Raw genomic sequence first — 25883 nt, 5'->3', positions numbered from 1 at the left:
CCTTTGGATAAAAGACTTCTTAAAGGAGCTGGCTACACTCAGGGAGACACGCTATGGGTTGTAATTTACCTCGGTGTAACATATTAGCTGTGACTTGATATATCGCTTTCTTGGTTTGCAGCTCATTTCAACAGCAACAACAGCAGCTTGTGCGCGCGCTCTCTCCCGGGAGCTGGCTCACTTGGGTTTTGTTTGTGTTTCGAGGAAGGTTTTAACAGAATTGCAAGAAGCCGAGTCATATCTCAGGTTTTGCTTGGTGCTGCTCCAACCCAAGTACCTCCTTATTCCAGCTGCTCTGACTGAAGATGGGTCGCTTGGCGCAGCCGCCCTGGTGCTGCCCCAGTGTGCTCAGGTCCGAGGCTTGCAGGCCCTGCCGGGGCGAGGAGGGCAGCAGACCTGCTCCCCTCGTCTCTGTTTAGCTTTTGCTAAACCAAACGAACCAGAGCCTTGGAGGCAAGTGCACCGAGTGGGGACCAGCTTTGCCTGTAGCCCTGTATGAGAATGGATTCATGCACCTGCTCCCCATGCCACCGTTTCCTCTTCAGTGTTTGCAGGCAAAGAGCTTCAGAGACTCACCCAGCTCTGAGTCTCGCTGCAAAAATTCTCATTTTCATTTGTTGCCTGTTGAAGGAGTTTCTTTTATGAGTTCGTGCTGCAGCAGTCCAACCCACGATGGCTTTGGTGTTTCAGGCAGGCGAGGGTGTGGGCAAGGGGGGGCTGGTGTCTCCCATGGCACTGGCGCCCTCCCAGCCCTGACTCCTGTGTCCCCCAGCCTTCAGTGTTTCTGATAACAGCCTCGGGCTCTGTAGACTTTTCCCACCCATCTCAGCCTGGCAAACACAACTATGTTTTCCTTAGGGGTGTAGAGGAGCGGCAGTCAGCTCCCAAGGACCACCTGGGCATCATCATTCAAGAAATTCTCTACTGTTGGTTGTTCCTTGGGCTCCTCTGGTGCCCTTGGTCTTTGTTCCTTCCTTTGTGCAGCAACGGGCAGTTCCCACCGTTAGTTCTGGGGACTTCAGCGGGATTTGGGGAGATCTGGGCAGGGTTTGCAGTGTGGAGCACTGAGCAGTGGATGTTCCCGTGGCTGCGTCTGGGCTGATGTCAGTGCGTGGTTACTTCCAGTGGCATCAGGTGGTTCAATTTCTCTGGCAGGCCTATTTCCCAGACAGCTCATGTAGGTGACAAAATACTTTGTGATAGATAATGTAAGTCACTGCAGCTGTCAGATTAGTTTTTTAATAGAGCAACAGGTCTATTGGATTCTAGTTCCTTGGACTTGCCCTTCCGTGAAGATTGATACGGACAGATGGAGAACAAAAGGCAGGATTGAAATTGAACCTGCTGGCATTTTCAGTAGGGTTTCTCTCTGCAAACCTTCCTTGGAAGTAGCTGATGCAACAGCAGAGACCAAATGTTCACGAGGACTCCCATGTACAAATACGGATTGCATCCTTAATAAACATGACTTAGGAATTACATGGGTGTGCTCTGAAGGGTGGTGCAGTGGGCTTGCTCAGAGGCTGCGTGAGTGTGGTGGCCGCAGGGTACAGAAGAGAAAGGAGTCTCTAGATTCCGTTGCAGTGCTTAGTTTGGATCAAGCTGTGGGTTGTGTAGGTCCACCCACTCGGATCCCTCATGGGTGCGTGGCCTAAATAAGTGATCCTTGGATTAAGAAGGCTGAAGGTGAGCTGGGGAGCCACTGCTCTGCTCCCACCTCAGCTCCTGACTTCCTTTGTCATTACTTTGCATCCAGAATTATTATGCATATGATTGTCACGCCAAAATTGTCATTGGCTTAGTATCTAGTATATATCCTCATTTTCAGCAGTGAGCTGAAGGGGTGAAAGCACCGTTAGGACCCTGTGGAAGGCACAGATGAGAGAATGGCAAGTTATCTGGACTGTGAGATGCTTACTCCCCTGCTTTAGTTTGCATGAAGCCCTTGAAACAGCAGATCCAAAGGCCAGGTTGCCAGTTCATGTGGAAGCTGACTCCCTTCAGCGAAGGGTATCTGCTGTTGTCCGTTAGTGCAAGTCTTTTAATTCCTGGCATACTCCTTCAGACCTCCCAACCTTCCTATTACAGCCCTGGTGCGTGCTGCAAAGGTACAACAGTCGGGAGTGAAATATTTCTTAAGTTCATACGACAGACGAAAAGCTTTACTGCTACTGACCTTAATGCAGCAGCTCTCCGCACCTTCGGCCTGAAGCCACGTGTTTTTGGATAACGCACGTCAGAGCTGCCGCGAGTTGTTTTCCTGTTATGCTGATGGCACTCAATGAGCGGGTGCTGAGTGAAGGAGAAAGTGGGGTGAAATCAGGAGTGACTTCAAATGACTTGGATTAAGATTAGATTTGCATGTGAGTTATGATTTCCAGCCTGCCAGACCTCATGTGGAAGGAGCTGAGCACACCTGGTCCCATGGGATCAGTGTCTTTGGGGCCGGGGAGCTCTGACGGTGCAGCTCTGCCCGTGCGGGGCTTCCACTGATGCTTTTCGCCGCAGCCAGGTCAGCCCTACTCGGTGGCGAGGGGAGGCTTGAGCCAAGGCTTGCTGGATACGTGAGTGGGAGTTCTGCGGAGCATTCCTGGAGACTGGCATTCTTCTGTTACCCAGTACCAGATTTTTCACACCTGCACTTCTGGAGGTGCTGAGAAATGAAATACAGAGCCCACCCCGTCCCTGTGCCTGCTGGCTGCACACCCAGTAGAGTGCCAAGTGTGTATCTCATAATACCAAAATGGTGCTTGGCAGCCACTGTGCACCATACCCTGCTCCTGCGGAGCTGCAGACCAGGGCGAGAGGCTGGCACAGGCCAGCACAGATGTGCGGCTGCCCTCTCTGCCCCCTGCGCTTGCGCAGGCACCTTACACAAGCGGGTTCTCACCCCAAAGGCACATGCTGTGGGCTGAGCCAGACGGGAAGGGAGGGCAGGGAGCAACGCCTGGAAATCTGTGCAAGGTTGTAAAGGAAGCCTTTGGTGAAGAGAGGGCCTGGAGCTACTTTTCCCATGTCTGGTTAATGCTTTCGTCTCTCTTGAGCGTTTCTCCACTTGGGTAGCAGCCCGTTTGGGACGCTTGTAGCGTGCGTTGTGGGCAGGAGAAGGGGCACTCTGGTCTCTGCTAATGAATGGGGTGATGGGTCAGGATGATGCTAATCATAAACATCTTCTTGACCAGCCCTCCATGGTCACCTCGCACCGTTTCGCAGGTGCACAGGTGTGCTGTACTGGCCTTCATGCTCCCGGCACTGGTGGGCGTCCAGCATCCTTTCAGAAAGGAGGAGGATGTGGCTGTGGCTCCCCAGGGAGTTTCTGACCAGCTGCTGGTGACACAGCGTGCTGGGCGTAGGAGTCTCTCAGGCTTCACTCTTCGCTGCCTTTGAGACATGACGTTAACAATTCTTCCCTGTTCCACTAGAGCTATACTCTCTTTCAAGCCACTCAGACAATTCCCATGGAGATTTTTCCTGTTTTCCTTCAACTGAGATGAAAACTCGAATTTGAAAGTTGTTTTAATTGTTCAGTCTAGGCTGTAATGCAGTGGTCTGCAACATTAATGACTTACCTTCTGACAAACCCACGTGAGATGCCAGCACTATGCTTTTGGGTTTTCATCTGTCAAGAAATCTGTGTCTCTGTCTCCTTAAAACCGTTTGGGAGAGTTGTTATCTCAATAAAATACTGTTTTTTTCACTGAGTGGCTCAGCATGAAATGGAAGTTGCTGAGTGATGTATGTATGTGATGCAGATGCTTTGAATTGAGGAAGGGGCTCATTTGCTTTATTCTTTTTATTCCCAGTTCAGCATAAAAGTGAAATTAGACTTTTGGGAAATTGATGTGTGAGGGGAACCATCCCAAAAAGGCAGCCTGAAGAAAGCACATTTTATGTGCTTGGAAGAGGGCACGGAAGGGAAGGGAACAGATAATCCCTTTTCCTTTGATGATTTCTTGGGCTGAGCCCAGCAGATGGGACTTGCTGTTTGCTCTTTTGCTCTCCATGGCCACGTTTCCTTCGTGTAGGAGCCCATGTGTGCTCATAGCTCATATGTCTCAAGTATTTTACCATGTGGATTATATTAATGGTAGCTCCCCCCCCGCCCCCTGCCTTGAGAGTGAGTATGTGTAAAGGGTAGTAGACTATAATTTGGGGTCACAGACCATATCTTAATTTTCTGCTGTCCTGGAGCCTCATACAGATAAGAGACATTCTTGGGAACTGCTTTCACGGTGTTAAGAGTCCGTGTTGGTACACAGTGGTATTGCTTAGCTTTTACAGAGTACTTCTCATCAGTAGATCTTCGTGCATTTAGCTGATACACTAGCAAGTAAAAGGATCAAGGTTTCTGGCAGAACACTAGCACTTTTCCAAATTGTTGAAAAAAAACATACTAGTACTTACCCCTTATTGTAACCTTTCATATGCTTCCATGTTCAAAGTCCTTTGTGTCTTTTATACTCAACACTTGTAGCAATAAAAAAGTTTAATGCTGGTAATGACTGCAGGCTGACAGATCCATTACCTTCACAGCCATAGAACGTATATGGGCTCAGACAACATAATTAAATGATCAAGTTTCCAACGAACAGGAGCTAGGCGGTATGAGGATCTCCTGAACAAAGCCAAAATCTCTTTCATCCTACCATAAAAGCGGGGGGAATTTCGACTTTTCTGGTGGCAGGCTTGGAAAACATACGGCAGATGCCAAGAACTCTGGTAGCTGAGTAAAAAGGATAGTGAAGCTCATACACAGTTTTGATGTAATTTAAGTTACTTCAGATGGGTTTTGCAGCATTTCTAGCAATCCGTTCAGCTAAAATCTCCATCAGGAATTCAGAGCACTAGTGTCTGGCATCCATGGATGACTTCTTTCTATTCTTGTGTTTCAGTGGGGTGATACCTAGATATTGCAAGGTGATCTAGCTGGCCTCTTGCTGCCCTTTGCCTCTAAAGGGCTCCTTAGTTATCCAACAGCAATGCTCTTGGCAGCCTTGAATTTCTTTTGTAAGGGTTGTGGTCGGTCCAGCATCGGTGTGGTCGTTTGCAAGTCATCAGTGATGAACTCTAAATTATTATGTCCCTCCCAGTGGTGTTGAGAGCTGTGTGGCTCTAGTAAGTTATGCTCATATACATCAATAAAGTGGGTTTATTTTAGGTGAAAACTGTTGCACCATTTCAATGGGTTCTCTGGCGCTTCTTCTCTAGAGGAACTGAAGGCACCACTAGAAGAATACGTCAATAAACGGTACCCAGGCCTCGTGAAGGTGGTGCGCAACCAGAAGAGGGAAGGCCTTATCCGAGCTCGTATTGAAGGCTGGAAAGCTGCCACTGGCCAGATCACTGGGTTCTTTGATGCTCACGTGGAATTCACTGCTGGCTGGTAGGTGCTCAACCTTAAGGTCTCTGTTAGAGCTTGTGGGGTGTGTTAAACAAGGGACAGTCCATCATTTTGTAAGGATGTGCCTGCAGATAAGTCCGCTCATTTATTAATCCTGTTTTCTGTAATGAATGGCCACTGATGAGATGCGATGGGAATGTACAAGGAAAACCTTTCCTTGCCCTTGTTTTCTGTAACCCTTTTCTCTTCCCTCCTTTTATGTGTGCACACTCCCCTGCCCTCTGTTTATATTTTTCAGGTTGATTTCCCATTTTCCTTAGCCTTAAATAATTTCTGTAAGTTTAAAAAAAAAGCCCAAGCAACAATGGATTGAAAGAGGAAATATTTCTTGCTTCCTTGCCTTTTGCAGCTGGACCCCGCTGGGGAAGGCTTGGATGGTTTAGATTGATTTGTTTCTTCTGCAGCTGGGAAATGAGTTCAGAGGTGCAGAAGCAGTGAAAGGTGTTTCGCAAGGATTTTTTCAGAGGTTCAAAACATTTGAGTTCCAGTGGCTTAAGTTTGAGTCTAGAACATGAGAGGAGCTTGACAGTGATCTGATTTTTTTTTTTTGCTTTTCTCTAACCGAGTTTAAAAAGTAAATGATCCATGTTCAGAAAAGTGGAGGTAGAAGATGCTAACTTGTGTCTAATTTGAACAGAGAGTAACATCCACCAGAAAAATGCTTTAGCAGCTTCAAATAAGTTCTGTGCAGTTATGAATTCTTTGTAACAGCAATGCAGCTGAAGGGTGTCTTTAAGAGTTGTTTCTTATGTTGATATCTGTATTCCCAGCTAAATGTTCCTCTCTTCAGGTCATGAAGTCCTCACACCTGATTTTATTGAAACACAGAGAAAGCTCCCATTTCCAGACCTCTTGAAACATCTTTTCTAGGGATAGAGACTGAGCTTTTCTGCAGCGTGGGCTTGACTGGCACTGGTGTTCTGCACCAGCCGCTGTCACTGGAGGCACCCAGAGCGCAAGTTACTCCTCATGCTGGCAGCCTGAGCCCAGGGCAGTCGGTGGCTCTTGGGCTGCAGAGGTGAGGGTGAGCACCCCCCCAGCTCTGAACACATTCAAATGTCCCAGGGGTGAATTTTGTAGCTATAGTCCTCAAACTGTGTCCCAAGGGAAAAAAAGACCCTTCTGATAGTCCTGCTTTCAATACTTTACCCTGTTCTGCCTAGGGTCGCAGGTTGTTTTATTTTGTTTTGTTTTGTTTTTTAAATTATTTGGGGGAAGACTGGACTAGTTAAAGCATGGTTTAAGCAAAATGCATCTTTCATGGCCTTGCTGTGCAAAAGGGAAGTTTTTGAGGCAGGCTTCCCAGCCTGTGGATGGTTTTCATGCAGGATGCCCACCCGTGCGTGACAGCAGAGGAATCCGTGTGCAGCTCCCCTGCAGATGCACATCACGCCTGTGCACGGGGTAACGAGCCAGGTGGAACAGGAGTATGTGAGAGCAGCTGTGTTGCGTCAAACCGAGAGCCTGTCTAGGCTGATGTTGTGACACTAACCATAGCCAGAAGCACGGGAAAGCATAAACAGGCAGGGTTAGGATGTACAATATTCCTTCAGAGCATGCTAGCGAAGTCAAACAATTTGCAGATGTGAGGCAGACATAGTGTCTATATATTTAGATACCCTCACTGCATTTCTCTTGAGTTTTTTCCTATTGAGCCCATGTAAACCTCGGGTATTCACAGCACCGTTGGGCAAAGGTGCTCCACAGCTTAACTACCCGCTGTGGAAAGAGCTGACTCCTTGTTGTCCATCCTGAGGCTGTTTCTTTGGATGGTCTGTAGCTCTTGGATGGAAAGTCTCCAGGTGGTCATTGAGCACCTTCTCTGAGCTGCTTGTGCCTGTGCAGCTGGCCCATGCTGCAAAACTGAAAATTAAATAGTTCAGAATATGGAATTATTATTCAATAACGCCTTTTTAAACCAGCACACCAGAGAAAACATGGCATAGTAGGTCTGCAGGCAAAGATATAAGATCCACTTTCAGAGGCTTTAATTAATTTCCACAGCTTAATGCCTCTAGTTTGTGAAGATAGTCCTTTCCTTGTGCTGAAAGCTTCAGCTGGTCCATGAATTTGCATGGCCAGCTGAGCAGGAGAGCGCTAAACCTGCCCAGACCTCCAGGGCTGCAGCTCCTGAGCTCCACGTGTGGCAGCTGCCCCCTGTGCTCCTGTGGCAGCTCCACGCCAGGGACGTGTCCAGGTGGAGCATCTCCCTTGTAGCTGACAAGGCTGGGCAAGCCTTTCAGAAATAACCTTTTAAACTTGGTAGCATGACTGCTTTGCCTCTGTGCCATTTGCACACGGATAAAAGCCCAGATGAGTGGAAGGGCGAGGCAGAGGCTGGCGTGTTGCAGGAGAGAGGGATCGGTTATTCCCTTCCATTGACTGAATGGTGTCAGGAATGGCTCTTTTCTTATCCTCATTTAAGTGCACAAGCTGTACGAAAGCTATGGTGTTCATCTACAAATTACGGGAGAAATTAACTGTGTCTTCCTGTGCTTTGCTTCTCTTTACCACTCAGGGCTGAGCCGGTGCTTTCACGAATTCAGGAAAATCGGAGAAGGGTCATTCTTCCCTCCATAGACAACATCAAGCAGGACAACTTCGAGGTGCAGCGGTACGAGAACTCTGCCCATGGGTACAGCTGGGAGCTGTGGTGCATGTACATCAGCCCCCCCAAGGACTGGTGGGATGCCGGAGACCCCTCACTGCCCATCAGGTACATCACGGAGCCTGGGGGCTGCGCGCTCTGCGGCGGTGGGGTGCAGCAAGGCAAAATGCAGGAGGATAAATGAGATGCCAGCCTGGGGGGTTGGATTTAGTGTCATAACGTGAGCCGGCTCAGAGAGGCTGGAACACATGCCAGGAAGGGTCTTGCGAGGATGAAGGGATTTGGAAAGGGGTATTATTTGGTAACAATGTGCAAAACCTCTGGGGGAGTATAGGAACTGTGTAGATTTGTACAGTCTTACGTTTAACTGCATATGACAAAGTCACTTCACCTTAATTACAGCATTAATTTTTGCAAGTCATAAGGAATAAGGTGATTGATTATTCCTGTGTCATGAACTGAGCCTGAGTTCACAAAATACAGTACTGTTTGTTTTTTTTTTTTCTTGAATAAAAAGTATGTTTCCTCTCAGGCCAAACTTTGTAAAAATGTATCTCAGGTTGTCCAGCCCCTCCAGACTTCAGGTGTGGGACAAGCCCATTTGGACGAAATGTAAGGAGGAGAGGGAATAGCTGGGTGTGGGTGGGAGACGGGGGCTGCTCGGTATGCAGAGGGCAATGACCTCCCCTTAAGAGCCCCTAAGTACCAGAAGTGACACTCAATATGGAGAAGGCTTGTCCTCGGGCATATAAAGATGCATAGAATCGTTGTGGTTGGAAAAAGCCTTTAAGATCATCAAATCTGACCATTAAACCAAGACAGTTTTTACCTAGTGGAGAGTACGACTGTCCAAGCCATGAGCAGCCGGTTTCTCCAGGAGACGCTGTGGGAAACGGTGCCAGAGGCTTTACTAAGGTCCAGGTAGACACCATCCATGGCCTTTCCCTCATCACTGAGTGGGTCATCTTGTAGAATGAGGGGAGGTTCATCAAGCAGGACCTACTTGTCATAAGCGCGTGCTGGCTGGGCCTGATGCCCCAGGTGTCTGGCACAGGCTGCATGATGGCATTCGGGATGGTCTGCTCCATGGCCTTCCCTGGCACCGAGGTCAGACTGACAGGCCTGTAGCTCCCCGGATCCTCCTTCCAGCCCTTCCTGTAGGTGGGCATCACATTTCCTAATTTCCAGTCCACTGGGACCTCCCCGCTTATCCAGGACTGCTGGTAAATGATGGAAAATGACTTCGTGAACACTTCCCCCAGCTCCCTCAGTGCCCTTGTGTGGATCCCACCCAGCCCCAGAGACCTCCACGTGTCTTAAGTGGAGCAGCAGGTCACTGACCATTTTCTCCTGGACTACGGGGACTTCATTCTGCTCCTTGTCTCTGTCTTCTAGCTCAGGAGGCTGAGTACCCTGGGGCTAACTGGTCTTGCTACTGAAGACTGAGACAAAGAAGACATTAAGGACCTCAGCCTTTTTGTCACCCTTTGTTCCCCCTTGCATCCGATAAAGGATGCAGGTTATCCTTGCCCTCCTTTTGTTTCTGGTTTTTTTCGCTTGTATTTGTAAAAACATTTTTTGTTATCTTTTAGAGCAGTGTATATGTGCAGATTTGTGCCTGATCTGAATCCTGACCCAAAATATCTGTGCTTTGGTCAATGATATAATCCCTGGAAGCTGAAATGGGATCTATTCCCATTTACACAGAGACCTGTTTTATTCCTTTGGGCTCCCTTGTTCCAGACAGCATATTCAGCTGTCAGTGGAGGAACTGACAGTTTATTCTGGAAAGGAATCAAGTCTATGAGCAATAAACAGTTATTTTAACCAAATGCAAGCTGCTGGCCTTGTTCAAGGAGGGGCTGAAGGACTGGGGTATACAGGAGGTGAGCGGAGGCGTTGGGAAGCCCTCAGCAGCGCGGTGCTGGCAGTGCCCACGGCAGCCCCACTGCGCTGCCCACGGTGGTGCCTCTGCAGGGGGATGGAAGTGGAGCATCTGTTGGGAGATAAGCCTTTCTTGGCCAGTGGGTGTAAAAGTCAAGAAAGACTTGCGAGGAAGAGCAGCCTCTTTTGTTAAACTGCTTTAGCTGGGAGAAACCAGGCAAGCTTTGACGTGCGGGATGTCTCCTGCGGCTGTGACAGCAGCCTGGGAGCTTGCTGTGGCTCAAAACCTGTCAGGCAAGGGGCACCAAGGAGGCTGGACCCACCCAAACCTCCTGTTCTGCTGTCTTCCAAGAACGAGGTTTGAATTTCAGTCTCCGTGGGCTGAGGGGAGCGGTTCCGGGGGGCGAGCTGCGGCAGGGGCAGGTGGGGAGGGACTGGCTGCGTTGTGGCCCTTGGTGCCTGGTGGCAGGTGAGAGGAGCAGGGGGGAGAGGTGATGGACTGAGGAGGGCGAGAGCTATGGGGAGCCGAAGGGGTGAGTGACTGTGAAGAGGCAGGGTGGGCAGGTCAGTGCCTAGTGCTAGGAGGATGTCATATTTTTAAGATGATTTAGGCCAGGAGTGTACATGGGGTCACAGGGATGCTGGATGCTTACGCACAACTCCAGATCTACCGACATGCTTTTTTTCTTGTTTCAGTGCTGAGAGCCAGCAGGTACTGTGAGCGAGCGGTGCCTGGAGGTTTTATGTGCTTCTAATCCCCTGCTGTAGGAATGATGGGTTTGCTGTGGGACTTGTCTTGCGTTGGGCAGAATTTCGTATTGAGTTGTTCTGGTGCTTGTTTTACCTTTAAAAGAAAATCCGTGCATGGTGCTAAAATGTGGATATTGAGCCTCGTATTTCTGCTTTTAAGCAGAGTTCAAACAGTTACTGCTTAGGAGGAGCTGGAAGGTGTGAGAGGTGTTGCTCTGGGGTTCCTGTAATCTTTCTGCACCAGTTGCATCCATTTTCATCTCTGATGAGACAGCCTAGGAGCAGCTGATGTGTGGGGAGCCCCATGGCACCCACAGCCTGGCAATGCCAGGGGTCTGCCTGCTGGGCTCTCCAGTGCTGCTGAGATGAGCCACTAATGAATGAGAGGAGGCTCGTGGAGACACCTGACTGGCAGCAGCAAGGATGTGTGACCTGATCGTCCACTCTGACTTTGTTAAAGGCGTCTGTAATGTGGGCACGGGTGCTGGAGGCCATGGTGCAGGGGACTCGGGGCTTCAGGGGAGCCAGGAGGGGGAGGGGCACTGCCTCCAAAGCGAGCTCTGGGAAAGGGCTTCTTAACAGACCCAGCAGCCTCCCAGCGATGCTAAATAATTGAACAACATACTAAAATAACATTGTTAACATGCACTGGGGGAAGGATTATGAGAAAGATAAATGGGCAGTGTCCACAACAAAAAGCTAATGAAAAATACTGTCTCATTGCATTATGTTCTGTAACCACATACAGACCAGAAATAAATGACTACAGTTATTTTTTTTGTCGTATAGTGCTATGAAAACTGTACACTTTATAGCAATATTTGTGTGGAAGGGATACTAGTGCAGTGCTCCATGTAATTAGGCATGGGATTAGAGGAAATTCTGAAATTATAGTATACAGAGGTACATTAGTTTTTTAGAAGCTTTTTAGGATAGAAGAGTGGGAGCAAAGTAAAGCAGTTCATTCCTTTTTTTTTTTTTTGTTTTACTCTCTTTTTTTACTTTTGGTGCGTAGGGACCATGGCAGCCCCAAGAGAAGTTCCCCAGCCCACGAGAGCCGCTCCAGCGTGCTTGTAAGCCCTGGTGTGGCAGCCTCTACCCAATACTCCGCCGTGGAGACTGGAGACAGACAGCTGTGTGAATGTGTTTGGAGACAATTTTCTCTCATGGATAATTCACAAGATATAATTATCCAGACAAAAAGAGCTGATGGCATGAAACCCATCTAAAATATGGCCCAGTCTCAAACTGGCTCCAGGCTCGTGCTTTATCCAATAACTTCCCTTGCAAGAAATAGTCTCTCTTGGTGCCTAGGAGGGATGCTGACGCAATACCTAGGCTCTGTAATACATCTTCTTTTGTATTTATTTTTTTCATTAACACTTAAAATCCTGATACACAAAGGTACCCTCACTCTTAGCACTCAGTTGTGCGTGCATTTCCCAGCGAGGCTTCCCTTGCCAGGCTTACAGACCTCCTCTGCCCAGAAGATAAAATTGTGATTACAGCATAGTGTATCATGTCTAAATGAGTTCTCACAGAAGGCAAGACAGTAAGTGACATATGAAATGGCCATCCCATAGATCCTGATCTTCATCAGCACAAGCTCTCGCAGAGCTGTTTTGATTTCCTAGTTCAAATGGTGCTAACGTGTGTGTATAAATGAATACGTGCTTGCAGCATTATGTATCTGGGCATACTTTGCTCCAGGAGATATAGCCAGGATATAACCAGTCCTTTGTTATTAATGATGTACCTTGCTCAGGGTTTACTGAGAGTCTGGAAGACCTGTGTGTCAACAAAAAAAGGAAGAAAGATGATGCTTTCCATGTCCTGTGAGAGGTCCAAAAAAGCTGTTTGGAAATGCTGTGAATTGCGGATCGATGACCTGATCTGGTCTTGGGGTGTCCCAGGGTGGGGTCTGCCTTCTAATGATCTCTGGGAATGATTCATTTCCCACCTGGCAGAGCGTGAGGTTTTGGGGGGCTTACTGGGGCCTGTCCAGTGGTGCAGCACTGGTGGGCGGCAGACCTCAATGCCAGCAGTTTCTTCTGCCTGACTTATTTAGTTCATGCTGCATCAGGTTTTGTCAAAAAGCAGCTTTGGAGAAATTGCTGATATCTGGAGGATTTACGGCTAGATGTGCTGATTGCGCTTCGGCTGCAAGACCCATGATTTATAATTACATATGTGAGATATTGATGGCTCCAGGGGTCTGATTCTGGAAAACAATTAAATGCACTCTTGCATCTGTGTCTCTTCAAGAAGCCAAGCAAGCAAATGGTGCATATTAAGCAGCCGTGAGGATTAGGAGCACTTACCTGAGTGTGGAAATTGGGGTCGTCGCGCTTTTCTACTGGCAATAGTTCATGTATCCCACCAGAGAGAAAAGCAACTCGAATCTTTGCTGCTTGTTGATGGTTTGTGAGTCCATTGACAGTGCTGTGACCCCACAGTTCCCAACTGATAGATTATTTACAATATAATGCGTTTCCTGACTTTCTCTTTGCATTTTCCACACTTGGCCGGGCAGATCAGTTGAGTCCAAGAGGTAAAAGCGCTGCTGAATGGCTCCATTAATTAGCAGCAACCCCCTGTAATGTGTTGGGGCTGAAGGAGAAGCCCTCGGGTGACTTCAGAGGTGACAAAAGCGGCTCTTCCCAGGCACACAGTGCGTGAGGCACCAGCTGGGAGGCAGCTCAGGGGTTAAATTGGGCTTTGGATGGGGCTTTGCTGCAGCTGTTTTATGTGGCACTTAATCTTTACTGATGTTGGAAGACAAAAGCTCATTTAATTAGTATTAAGTTCACCGCGAGGAGGAAATCGGTTCTGAGAGTTATGGATTGTAAAAGAATAGAAAGGCTGTTAGGTTTGGGTTTTTTAAAGATTAAAATAATTTGAATTAACCCACCCAATTACCTGTTATCTCAGCCTCACAAATGCTAATGAATTTGCTCTTGCAACGTACTTATGAAAGAGCGAACTCTCATCTCGGTTGTGTAAATGATGCGGAGGTCGAGATGGAAAAAAATCGGAGGGGTTTTGGGTTATTGAATGCGTCATGTGGGTGGGGGGAAGGTGCCTAATTGTACTGCTGAACAAAATGCTGGCGGTGTTTAATATAAACTGTTCCCTCAGTCATAGACTGCAAATGGAGTTGAGGTCATCTCCCACTCTGGTTGCTGTGCATTTCATTTTCAGTAAGACTGGAGGTATTTGTGGTGATTATTATTGTTACCTATGTTTATATGTATTTCTATTTCTCAATATATATTTAATTCCAGAAACCACTAGCTATTGTTTTTCCTGAGTGCTTCCAGCAGCCATCCATCCCGTGATGACTTTCAAAAGCACAAAAAACTTGGGTGTTTTCTTTATTTTAATCAAATAAATGGTGTGTTCTTTCCTGTTTTAGTATAACCACTGAAATTTCTTCCAGGAAACCGTTCTACACTCTGAAACGTTTCTCCACACAGGATATGCACAAACCCTGAAAGAGCCACAGGAGTAACAGAGCTCTCGGGAATAACCTCTGCAGTGACGTGAAATGATGCAAGTGCATCTTCACGTCCAGAACAACGTGTTCCCTTAGCACGTCTCCACCTTTGCAGGGCTAAGCATGATACAGCAGCACATCAAAACCTCGACAGAAAGGTTTAGACAGGTTTGCTTAAACTAGCGCAGATATTTCCACCAACATTTGAGTACTCAGTGTGGCAGTTTACCAGGAGCCATGTAGCGGCTCAAGAGACGTGGCAGACTGTTAAACGTAGGTGATGCGAGCAAAGGGCAGAATTTCAAGGATTATTTCTTGGGTTTCTGTTGGTTTGTTTTGAAAAAGCTCAAACTCCCGAGAAAACTATTTGTACAAACTGCTGAATATTTTTAAAATGAGTGCTTTGTGACTTAACATCTACAAACTGCAGGAAGATTCCCGTTTCTGTATGAGGGCAGCTGTGAAATGTTCCCACTCTTCTGGCATACCTGCTTTGGAAGTCAAGGGACAGCTGATTTCCATAGGAGCCAGACGTGGGGCGGGAAGGATAACTTGCATGTGGAAAGCTCACCTGGTATGTCTGGGAAGATACTTGTGTGCAGGTGTTCGCTTAGAGGGGCTGGATGTGTGTGAATGTCACAGCAGCTGCAGAATGCTTATGGAGCTCTTTAGCAGCTTCATATAAAATTTAAATCAAATGCAAAGATAAGATAATGGTACTGGTGATCCGTCTCAGTCTCTAAAGCCTCTTTTCTCACACAGCTCACAGAAAGCAAAGCTCTGTGTTGCCCACCCAGATGCTTTCTCTTCCTTGAAGCCTGGTTCTCCGGCAAGCCCTGTCGGGGCTGCAGTTGCATGTCCCGGAGGTCAGCGTCCTCTTGTCGGGTTTACAGCAAAAATCCCCCTGGCCCCCAGGTACCTTGACCCAGACCTCAGCCCAGCATGGGGACAGGACGGATGTTCTTCCACAGGCAAGGTTTTGTTAGTGCTTCTGGGAAGAGAGCTTCTAGAAGCATCTTCTCATGTAAACGTCTGAACAAATCAAACCCCATCCATCCGTAGTGTGGTTGCTGGAGACTCGTGCTTCCAGGTACGTGGCTCTTAAGGTTTGGTTGCTCCGGGCTGGCCTCTAAGAACTTGAAAACAAGCTAACAGAAGAAGAAATAGAGGGATTTTTTTCCATCAGTGTTCAGTTTGGGGCAGTCTTGTTTGGGCTCAGAATCTAGGAGTGGGAAGGTTTAGGTCAGTATCGTGACCTCAATAACTTTGTCATCCATTTCTGGATTAAATTAAAACCATCAAGTGCTTTACCACCTTCAAAAGTACTTGAAAACAAGAACGTTTTCAGTTTTCTCAGTTTGGGTTTTCCTTTTAGTCATGAGATATATATAATTTTTTTGTGTGTGATGATTTGAGGCCACAGATTGAAAAAAAAACATTTCATTGACTTTCTTGATTTTTATTTTAAAGGTATCAGGGAGAAGTGAACCTCAACCCACTGTACAAAGTGACTTTCACTCACTAGCATGCTAATTTTAAGCTCTTAAACTTCACAGAGATTCCCTGTGGTGTGAGATACCTGCTGTGAGCTTTGGACGTTTTGAAGCTGAGGTTGCTGGTGTTGAGCATTTTTACAATAAATTCTTCATCTGGTCATTTTTAATATTACGTAATTTTGTGCAAAGCATTAAAGAAGAGTGTCTAATAATTTGCAATAGTGTCAGGTTTTACAAGATGAACAGATTTATGTGTCACTGCTTGAAAGACTATAAAGCCTGTGCTTGAAGGTGCTCCTGAGATACAAGTGTACGTAACCAGATGACCAACAATCTCCATGCAGCGTAGTGCTGTGTGTTGTTTCAGGTCTCTCTGTTTTTCTAAGACTGTCCTTGGGATTGCAGATGTTGGCTGCACCCAGAAGCTGGGGCTGACCCAAACCCCACTTGAAACACGGCGAGGTTCCCCCCAAACACCAGGGTTTGGGCATGGAGACCCTACAAGCCACGTGATTTTTGGGTGAGCTCGAGAGAAGCTGCTGGAGCGAAGGATCAGTGTTTCTGGTTTTGCAGCTTCTGAGCATCGTGGCCGATATTGTCGTCGTAGATGCCAGCGGGTCATGGCACGGACACAGCGGAGGGACCCGAAGGGGCTTGCGCTTGGCCACTTTGGCCAAGTGACCTTGAGAAGGCAGCATTTGTGTGCTTTTTAGGTAGACCATGCTGGAGCCTGGAGTGGGGTTTGGGTGGTGCCCAGAGAAGGCTGTGCTTGTGCTGGGGTGGAGGAGACCCCCATCCCTTGAGTTCAGAGCCTGGGGCACATTTAACCCCTCCTGCAGCGAGGAGCCCTTCACAGCCTTGAGTGGGAGCTTGTTTTCATTGAAACCGCGGCTCTTTGCCGAACTGAAGGTGTTACTGTAGGTAAAACTTTTAAGTCCTCCAAGCACTGAAGTCAAAGGGGGCTTCTTCCTGAAAAGCCTTTAAAAGTGGGCAAGGGCCGGTTAGCCTGCGGGCTTGTCCCTGCGGGAGGTGACCAGGGGGTGCAGGGAAAGGGAGCAAATCCTCCTTCCTGAGGGGAGTCATAATTTATTGGTATAAAATGTTAATGTAACCAATCTCTATAAAGAAAGCAAGCTGACCATGCTGGAAGCATTTGCCTTTGTATTTTTAAAGCTTTGCACGAGGGAAGTATTTTGATTAAAAAGAAAAAAAAAAAAAGGAAAAAAAAGCTTGCTCCTGATTTGAAAAAAGACAAGTCACACTATCAGAACTTTTAATCTGAGCCCAAGTCATAAAAACAGCCTTTTCTGATGTCAAAGTTGCTTTAGAAAAGGAAAGAGTAAACAGGATTTGGCCTTTAATTTGTGAAGGGTTTTGATTTTTCAGAGGCGTTAAAGAGACAGAAAAGATGGGTATTGAATTATTTAACAATTTCTAGTAGAATTAAGCTTCAGACAGCCTGTTTTCACTGAAATAGTCTTATGAATAAAAACAAAAACAATCTGGGGCAACACCAATATACAGAGCTCATATCCCGCTGACTGGATTGTTTCAAAGTAGTCCATGAAGTGGTTTTGCAAGTCAAAGCCAAACAGCGCCTTTTCTGTGGTCTGTTCACACTCCCCCTAGGAGAAAGCTGCCGTTGATGGATTATACAAATGTCTTTTCTCTCTAAATCTGAAACTGAGGGGAAAATATGCAAAAAGGAGTTGGGGGAATTTGGCTCTTTGAATGTCTTTTTTGCTTTGGCAGATGGCATTTAAGTGATTTATTGGCCAAAACCAGTCTATTCTCGTTAAGAAGCAAGTATTTAATGACTTTGGAGGTGGGTATTCAAAATAAAGACGTGATAATCGAGCGGATTGCGCTCAGTGACAAAATATAGCCGCCCTTCATCAGGCAGACTTAAAAAGAGTGTTTGAGAGCAAGTGCCGAGGGCTATGATTTTCTTTCATGTGCACTTTAATTCACTGTCCTTTTCAGTCAGTGGCACATAAATAGGCATAGTTTAAATTAAAAGAAAAATAGATCCTTATTATCATATCCATTGGCTGAAGCAGTGTTTGATGCCATGGGAGCTCCCAGCTGCCTCTGCTTGGGAGCAGCGGAAGATTTATGAACTGCCCTGCTCTCTCCATGCCCAGAGCTCTGGCTCGCTGCTCTGCCTTGGGTCGCCTCGACCTTCTCGAGGTTAACGTGCTGAGCGCTGTCATGGTGCTTGTACAGCATGTGCGCCTGCTGTGGGAAGCGGGGTTGCATGTCACAGGTTTAAAGGACAAAGCGTGTCGTGGGGGTTGTCCCTTAAACCCGGGCTTGGGCAGCACGGGGCGGGTGGCCGCGGTCCCATCTTGGGTGCTCACCTTGGCCACCTGTGGCCATCGCACGTGCCTCGTCGCCATGCTGGCCAGCCCAGCCAGCCGTGGCCACCTCTTCACCCCTGGGTCCTGGGGCTAACACGTTGTTTTGGGAATCTGCAAGTGGAAAGAGCTGGAGAAGGCCGGGTTTGTGAGTTCCTGGTGGTTCTGCCGCTGTCACTTGTCCAGGTCACTGCTGAGCCTGCCTGTGTGTGGTTTTGGGTATTTTAAAATTCTGGCATTTGGTTTTGGTTTCTTAGAGCTTCTCAGGGAAGTTGGAGGTACCACTGCCAGCTGGGCTGTGTGGAGGCGTTTGCTTTGCGGTGGGATAGGATCAAGGCCACAGACCACCTTGTGTGGGGCAGCAGTCCCCTGCCTTGCTGCGGCATGTGTGGGGCTAGTGGGCTAGTGTGGACCAGCACCTCCAGAAACGCACAGTTGTGGGATCCTGAGGACCTTGGAGGTGTGGAAGGACGTCTGATAAGGTGAGAGTCACACAGGGGGCAAAGGGAGGGGATAATGTGGCAGGGCACAGTTGTAGGTAGGGTGTGACTTGGGGGCAGCAGAGAGGAGCGATGCTGTGGGTGTTCTGGCGTGTGTGAGAGATGTCCTGGCTGCCGGCTCTCTCCAGTCAGTCACCGTTACTCTGAAGACCGGACTTTCCTGGGAGGATTTGTTTTACAGTTGGTTCATGCCTGGATCAAGCAGCACCTTTGAGAGTGCTGTGAGCTGGGTGCAGGTTTGGTCTGTAGCAGACACTGCTCTTCTCCGTGGTGGGCTGTGCACATGCATCCTATGGATGGAAGAATCACTGCTGAATGCCGAGCTTTGAGAGAGAGACTGCTTGTCTCTGGAACACAGTCCCATGGCTGCATCATTTGTCACGGGAAGTGACACATCAGAGAAGCTCAAACTTCAAACTGAGCATTGCAGGTTGGAATAAAGAAGAGTTTTGACAAGAGGCTGGCTGTTGGGTTCCTGGAGGCATGGCACTGCAGGGTGGTGGTCCCCCACCCCCACACGCATGCAGGTGCACCCACCCTTTCCCCACCTCCTGGTCTTTGGGGAAGAAGATGTGAGAAGTTGGTGTTTGCTGCCTTTGCAGCCAGGCTGGTGCTTGCACGGCCCTTGGCAGTTACGTGTGTTGGACTCCTTCAAAGAACAGCTTGGGGACTGGCAGCCCATGGTGTTGCCCGTGATTTTTTTTTTGCATTCATATGTCAATGAAAATGCGTACGAACACGTTCTCATTGCTGGGTTTTGAGGCTCCAGACTGCAGCTCTCCCCGGTGCCTCTCCATGACAGTGTGCAGTGACTGCCGGGTGTCTGGCTTCGTGCCGTGGCAGGGGGTGCCTGCCTGGTGAGCCCCTGCTGCGAGGCAGCTTTCGGAGGAGCATCAGCTATGCTGATCCTAATGGGTCTGGTGAGGTGCTGGGTTGTCACTGCTCCTGCTTCCCCTGCCATGAGCCCTGCCGCTTCAGCTCCTGCGCTTGAATCCTGTGTGCAGGGAGGGTGAGGTGGGGGACAGTCCTCACGTCACATTAAGGTTTCTGGGATCCCCAAATCAGAAACCGACTGTGCATCCAATCCCGAGAGGATCTGGGCAGAGCAAAGGACTGTTCGGGGGAAAGAGGAGGCTGGGAGCTCTTTGCTGTGATTAGCTCTCTGGCCAAGTCCCTGCCTTGACATGGTGGTTGAGGATGTTGGGTTTCTCTGTGCTGTGCGCCGTGGTGTTTAATGAACACCTTTCTCAGATCCCAGTTGCCTTGTAGCTGCTCTGCTCCTTAGAAGATGAGCAGGTACTTGCTAATGAGCGTCAGGCTGGGGTTGTTCTTAGCGTAATCTGACTAGTGCTCGCTTTGCTCCGATTAATGCCTGGGCAAACTCCCATCTGTTCGAGGAAGGAGGGAACTGGTTCAAGTCTGACACAGCAAAGAAATGAGTTGTCGGTAAGGAGGGCTGGAAGTTGGGCTCTGCACCGGGCTTGTCTGCCTTGCCCTGCAGCCCATCCTGGCCTTCTTTAGCCTGGTCCTTCTTTAGCGGTAAGAGTCTGGCGTGGTGTCTCCGTTAACCCAGCGCAGCCTGCGGCACTGCCTGCTAGCACCGCGTCGCTGCTCGGACACCAGCGGAGCATGGCCATCTCCTTCCTTACCCCTTCTGTCACTCTCTGTGGTTTCCCTTCAGGAAAAAACAGTTTTGGAGTGGGGGGAGACATGAAGTATTTAAGTGAACGCCTTTCAGTGGCTTTGCGTGGTGCCATAAGACCTCAAAGATTTTGTAGTTGGAGCAAGCTGGTCTGGGATGGGAGAACTGGGCTGAAGAGGAGGTTTCTGCGCTGGGATAAGGTGGGCTTCCTGGCTCGGCATGGCGTGGGCTCCTCCACGGTGCATCCGAAACAACCTCCACAAGAGAGGGAGGTTCAGGTTTGCTGCTCTTCGTAAATTCTTCCCAAAGTCCCTACCTAGAGGTGCTTTTAAAGAGCTCTGCTCTCTGCTAAGTGTTAGATTGATGTGTGAAAAGGCAACCGTCCGTTCTGTTACCATTGCTGCCCCCACCACCACAGCTCTATTTTTTCTTTGCAATTAGAAAAGCCATCAATCATTTTCACAAATGCACACCTTATAATTGCCTTCTCACGCTCCCTGTTTAGCATCGATGTTCTTGTCAAGTCCAGCCCTGGGAGAAAAGAGCATCCTGATAGGTTTCCCAGAGCTCGGCAGAGATTCTCCATAAATGCAGTTTCCACGTGGGATTTAATGACTCTGTGATTTCCTGTTTCTGGCTGCTTTTTTAGGGGAAAGAAATAGTTTTGGTTGTTTTTTTTTTTTCCTATTACAATGACAGAAATTTTTCTTTAGGTGTGGGAAATGATCTAAGGCAGGGTGCCAAGAAGCAGTTTTGTGAAATCCTCTGTACAAACCTTGTGTAGGCAGAAAACCAGAAGAGTTGGAGAACCGCAGTCTCCAGGGGAGGAGCTGCTTTGGATGTTGGAACTGGTGGCGGTCCTGAGCAGGGCTGGAGCTGAACCATGGAACGTGTCGAGAATGGTTGTTGCCAAAACAGAGGCAGAAGCAGAGGCTGGCACCGAGAAGGGGTTTGGGGATGCAGCTTGTTATGTTTTTCTCCAAGTGTAGAGGGAATTGGGATGTTCCCTGGTGCTTGGTGGGCTGTGTGCACTGGAAGGGCCGATAAGACAGATTTTGATACGAAGCTGTTCGGACAGATTAATTCATGCAGCAAAATGGGTGTGTGAAAAGCTGCTCCTGCCTGCGTGTGTTTGCATTGCATAGAAAAATCAAACAGTTGGTCGTAAGAACGAGTGCTGCCATTATAATGTTTATTCTATCAGCTTGAAAAGCAGGTGTTAATTTGGTTTATAATGGAGGATGGGGTGGCTGAGAGTCGTTCTCCTGAACATTCCTTTCTCTTCTCAGTATCGCTGCAGCGTTCACAGTGACATGGGGTGTCTTACTGCCTTGCCTTTTTTTTCGGTGAAGGAAAGGGATGTGAACACTTGGTAACTAATGTTGTATCAGCCCAGTGGTTAGGCTTATCTTTTTGCTTCAGTTGACAGCTGTGCGGGTATCAGCCCAGAAGCAGGCTGAAAATACAGAGAAGAAATAAACGGCATGAGCACTGGGTTTTGGCTTTTTTCTTTGTCCGTAGGCATCTGTACTTTTATGTGGGCAGTCATGAGATTGTCACCATTTCCGAGAGAGGGGAAAAAAAAAAAATCTCTTTTGTTTTAGATGGCAAGGTTTTATGGAAGGTATTTCACCTTCCTCTGAGTGAATTTCAGGATCTAGATCTATCTAATCTACGTGATGTTTGGTTTTCTTCACATTGTAAAGCTCTCTGTCCACTGCTCAACAGATGTAATGTTTCCACTATAATTCTGCTGGAAGAAAATGTGGTTGTAAGGAGAGAAAAGCAGACATTATGCAGTATTGCTTACTGTTGGGGAACTGAGCTCTGACTGAAGGATGCTCTAAAAATAAAGTGGAAAGTGGAAGAAGAGGAAAGGAGAGATTCCAGTTACTTCTGGAACAGAAAGGAGGGGATAGGGGAAGCAGATGGCTGGCTTGCTGCTAGCCATGGTGGGTTGTTCCAGCTGATTTTGGGATGGGGACTTGCAGTTATTGCCAAGGAAAATCACTTGGGCCTTCATGAGGACAAGTATAATAAAAGATTAATAGTTTTCCTGGACTGTGGCACCAGGCTGATGGCCTCCTCACGTCCGGGACAGCAAAGCAGCGATCAGCAGGGACTCTTAGTGCCGCACGTGGTAAAATTGTTATGGCTGGGATTTTTTGGGAGGTCTTGATGTAAACCAAGGAGCTTTGCAGACCTATTAGTTACCGGGGCTGTACAACAGTGGCACATTTTCCATTTTAGCAAGGAATAGCCTTGTAGAAAGACAATATAGCATGTCTTGCTTTTTTTCCAGTGATCAATCCTTCTCTTGCTGATTTATGGGTAGCTTAGTCAAGAAATCCCTGCATGTCTAGTAAAATAGGTCCATTTTTAACTGCGAGGGAGCATTTTCTTTTTATACAGTAGTTTCTTTTTGTGCTTTTGTGGAATAGACTTTAATACAGAAATAAATCATCAGAGCATTACTAAATTAAAAATAAGTATAAAACCAGACAGTGGTGCCAAGCCAAGGTTAAGCTTGGATCAGGAGATCAAATTATAGTTTCATCAGTCTTTCCTCCCACTCTTTGCTTAATTTGGTACTTAAATGAACTTAATAACCATTTCAAAGATATGTACACCCAGCTGCTTTGAAGAGTCTCCCGGTCCTCATGTTCTTATTTTGGGTCACGCGCATCATTGCACTAATGTGCTATAACTGTACTCCTAGATGCCACAATTTATTTGGATGCAAAAGAATTATGCTTGCTTGGAGCAGAGATTAACATCAAGTTTACCTATCTTCTCTGTGAAGCAAAAGAAGTAAAGGAAGCATTTTCAGTCTGTCGGCAGGTTTTTGGTTGGTTTTGTTTACTCTCAGATCTGTCCCCTGGCTCACTTTTAAAAAGTGTTGAATTGACAGCATCGTTAGGAGGAAAACTTACCACCAGTAACAGGCAGCTTGGCACTTAACAGTCTTAAGGGACAAATTGGCAAAGGTATATAGGTACCTAATGATTTACTGGAGCTGCAGAGGATTTATGAAAATCTGTCCAGAGTATGTTTTGTCCCTCGCAATTAGTCTAACCCAAGAGACCTGAGTTGGTGTTTCTAACAGCCTTGCATTTCAGAAACATTTTGTCCCTTTCAGAGGCTCATCTTTAATTACTCTGCACCTCTATTCCCATCAGTTAAATGTATGTGATGATATTTTCTTCCCGCTTTTCCCCTTTCTTCTACTGAAAGTGCAGTGCAGCAAAAACACTCAGGCATGTTTTCTTAACTTGAAGACCTAACCAGGGATGTTTAAATGGCGCTAAATGTGTTAAACAGCAAAGTACTTTGCTGAATCGTGGCCACTGTTTGTAATGGCTTCTGTACAGGTCTTTTTGCTGTTTGTTTGCTGTAATCTCAATCAGTTGTCTAGATGCCATTGCTAAACAAATGAGATGATAATTAACATAGCAACATCAGAGGAAGTTGATTTTCCATCTGTAATAAGGATGATGATAATTAAACATGCATGACCTCATTGGATTGAATAAGAATCAATTAAAATTAAAGCTTGTTGGCAATTCTTTTTCTCGTTCAGTTTTTTAAAGGAAGCAAGAACAATATAACAAGTCCTAATGAAAAGAAATCGGGCCGATTTGCACCCTCAGTATTGAAAAGTGAAAATGTTTTGAGATTCATCAGGGGTGGAATATTGAATGGTACCTCACCCACCCTGCCCCAGCCTGGTGTAAATGTCCATTTTAATGAAGTTTTTAATTTTTTGGGAAAAAAGAAGTTAAAAACTTTTCAGCTGTTCCTAATGATGTTTAGCAAGACTCAGATCAAACATGTTCAAATGCTTCCTGAGTGTGTGTGTCAGGGGAGGCATATTCCACAGGCGCTGTGGCCAACAGGGCGCATAAATTAGTTTTATAACACATTTTAATTTCCTGTGCATGAGTGAACAGCACAGTGGAGCAGTTTATTTTCAAGGAAAATGATTTATTAAAGGCAAATTGCAGAGATAAGGCAAAAAAAAAAAAAAAGATAAAAAAGGGGTTTTAAGTTGGAAGCCCAGGTCTGGTGCCCGAAGCGAGAGTTTGTGATGCCCTCACCCTCGGCCCGAGCAGTGGTACCCAAGAGGGCTCCTCTGGAGCGCAGGTGGGAATGCATTGGGTTGAATTCCTTCTTTTTGCCGTTTTTCAAAAATGACATTTCAGTGGTGCTGTAGCTGTTGCAGCCAAACTTGCCTCAGGCTTTTGGTTTTGGTTTTCTGAGAGCTGTGTAAAACTTCTTATCTGGGAGCAAGATGCAGCCTGGTTCAGTTCAGAGCAGTGACCTAGAAAATGGGAAACCAAAGCTTGTGTGGTCCCAGGTCAGTGTTCAGTGTTTTGGGATATGCTTCCAGGCCTTTTGGTTAGAGCTCTTCTAATCTGTATAATTTATCAAACATGAGAAGGGGTTGGAAGCAAAATACAATAGCTGATGCTGTGGTGAGGATGCACAGGGCATGTTCTGGATTCAGCTGCTGCTTGCCCTTTTTGATGTCCTGGTTGAATATCCTGAACAAGATATTCAGTGTGCTTGCCCTGAGATAGTGTTGTCCTTTGGTCACCTTTCCCCACTCCCCAGGAGAAAAAAAAAAAAAATCCCATTGTATCCAGTGCAGAGTACAAACAAATGCTGAAGTCTTTCTTTTTCTCCTCTTCTGAAAGTGTTTTGTTTCTTGACTATCACCGTAATTGGTAATATGGAGTGTGTGGTAGTACATGTGTGTGGTGGGAGGTAGCTGCTTAAAATCTAGATGCAGTCCCTTGTGCAGGTTGGGGTTTGGTACTTGGCTGCACTTGCACAGGGGATGTTTACGATTCGGATTCTCAGTTAGCCTCGTATCACCTCATACCTGATGAAGAACTGTCGCACTACACCATGTCTATGTGGGTAGTAGTCGTGACCATGGTCTAAGCCATGTGTTGTCTTGCTTGAGCACGTATGATGTGTGACAAAACAGTATTGTGGCTTTTGTTTTAATATGTCAATTTAAACTTATGTGTGTCCTAAATGTTTTTGTTCATCTGTCATTGCTATCTTCTGTGAATGTGGAGAAAGTTTCTGAGGAAAACGGTAAGATGCATCTCCGATAGCATCAAAGAAATAACCTATCTTAGACTAGCAAATTTTGGTTTTATTTCATTTACATCTCACTCTGGCTTTGTCTCATTTAGGCTTCATTTCTGCAAGATGGGGCAGTTTTAACTGAACGCAGTGGGTGTATTTTCTGTTATCTTTATAGTCTTGGCTAGGGATGCAGAAACTACTATCCACGGGTATCAACTTAAAAGGGGTTACTAGGGATGCAGAAATCGCCACCAGCTGAGTTCACATGAAGGCAGCATAAAATGCTAAACACTGCTCTGAACAATCATGCTGTCTTTCCATGTGCCAACCCCCATCCGCTTTCTTCTTTTATTTGGCCATGAAGCTGCACATAAGGCAGCTCTTGCCAGTGGCTTTCCAACTGGGAAGAATACTTCCAAGTTTTCTTTTAGGAAATCTCTACCCACTTTTTTTTAATTATTTTTTAATCACACACCATGTGAATTGTTCATGTAAGTGCCTCGGGTTCAAATCCAGCCTCGGGTAAGCAGCAGGGCTGTGTGCATGCTCAGCACGCAGGGATATGGGGGTACACTACAGCACCGCACTATTTGCTGAACTGGTGCACAGTTTTAGTGGGGAAAAGGATAATGAAGAAGGTGTTCTCCTA

General features: G+C 47.0%; 1 protein-coding gene across 1 annotated transcript in view; it reads left to right on the top strand.

Annotated features, from left to right (window-relative positions):
- Window positions 1–25883, top strand: part of GALNT17 (polypeptide N-acetylgalactosaminyltransferase 17) — a 213560-nt gene that overhangs the window by 80015 nt on the left and 107662 nt on the right. The window contains exons 4-5 of the mRNA XM_055700832.1: window positions 5209–5383; window positions 7920–8117. Coding sequence (XP_055556807.1) covers window positions 5209–5383; window positions 7920–8117 — 373 coding nt within the window. The remainder of the gene's footprint in view (window positions 1–5208; window positions 5384–7919; window positions 8118–25883) is intronic.

This window comes from Falco cherrug, chromosome 1 (genome assembly GCF_023634085.1).
Source record: "Falco cherrug isolate bFalChe1 chromosome 1, bFalChe1.pri, whole genome shotgun sequence".
Taxonomy (NCBI): domain Eukaryota; kingdom Metazoa; phylum Chordata; class Aves; order Falconiformes; family Falconidae; genus Falco; species Falco cherrug.
This window is presented reverse-complemented; position numbering and strand designations above follow the sequence as displayed.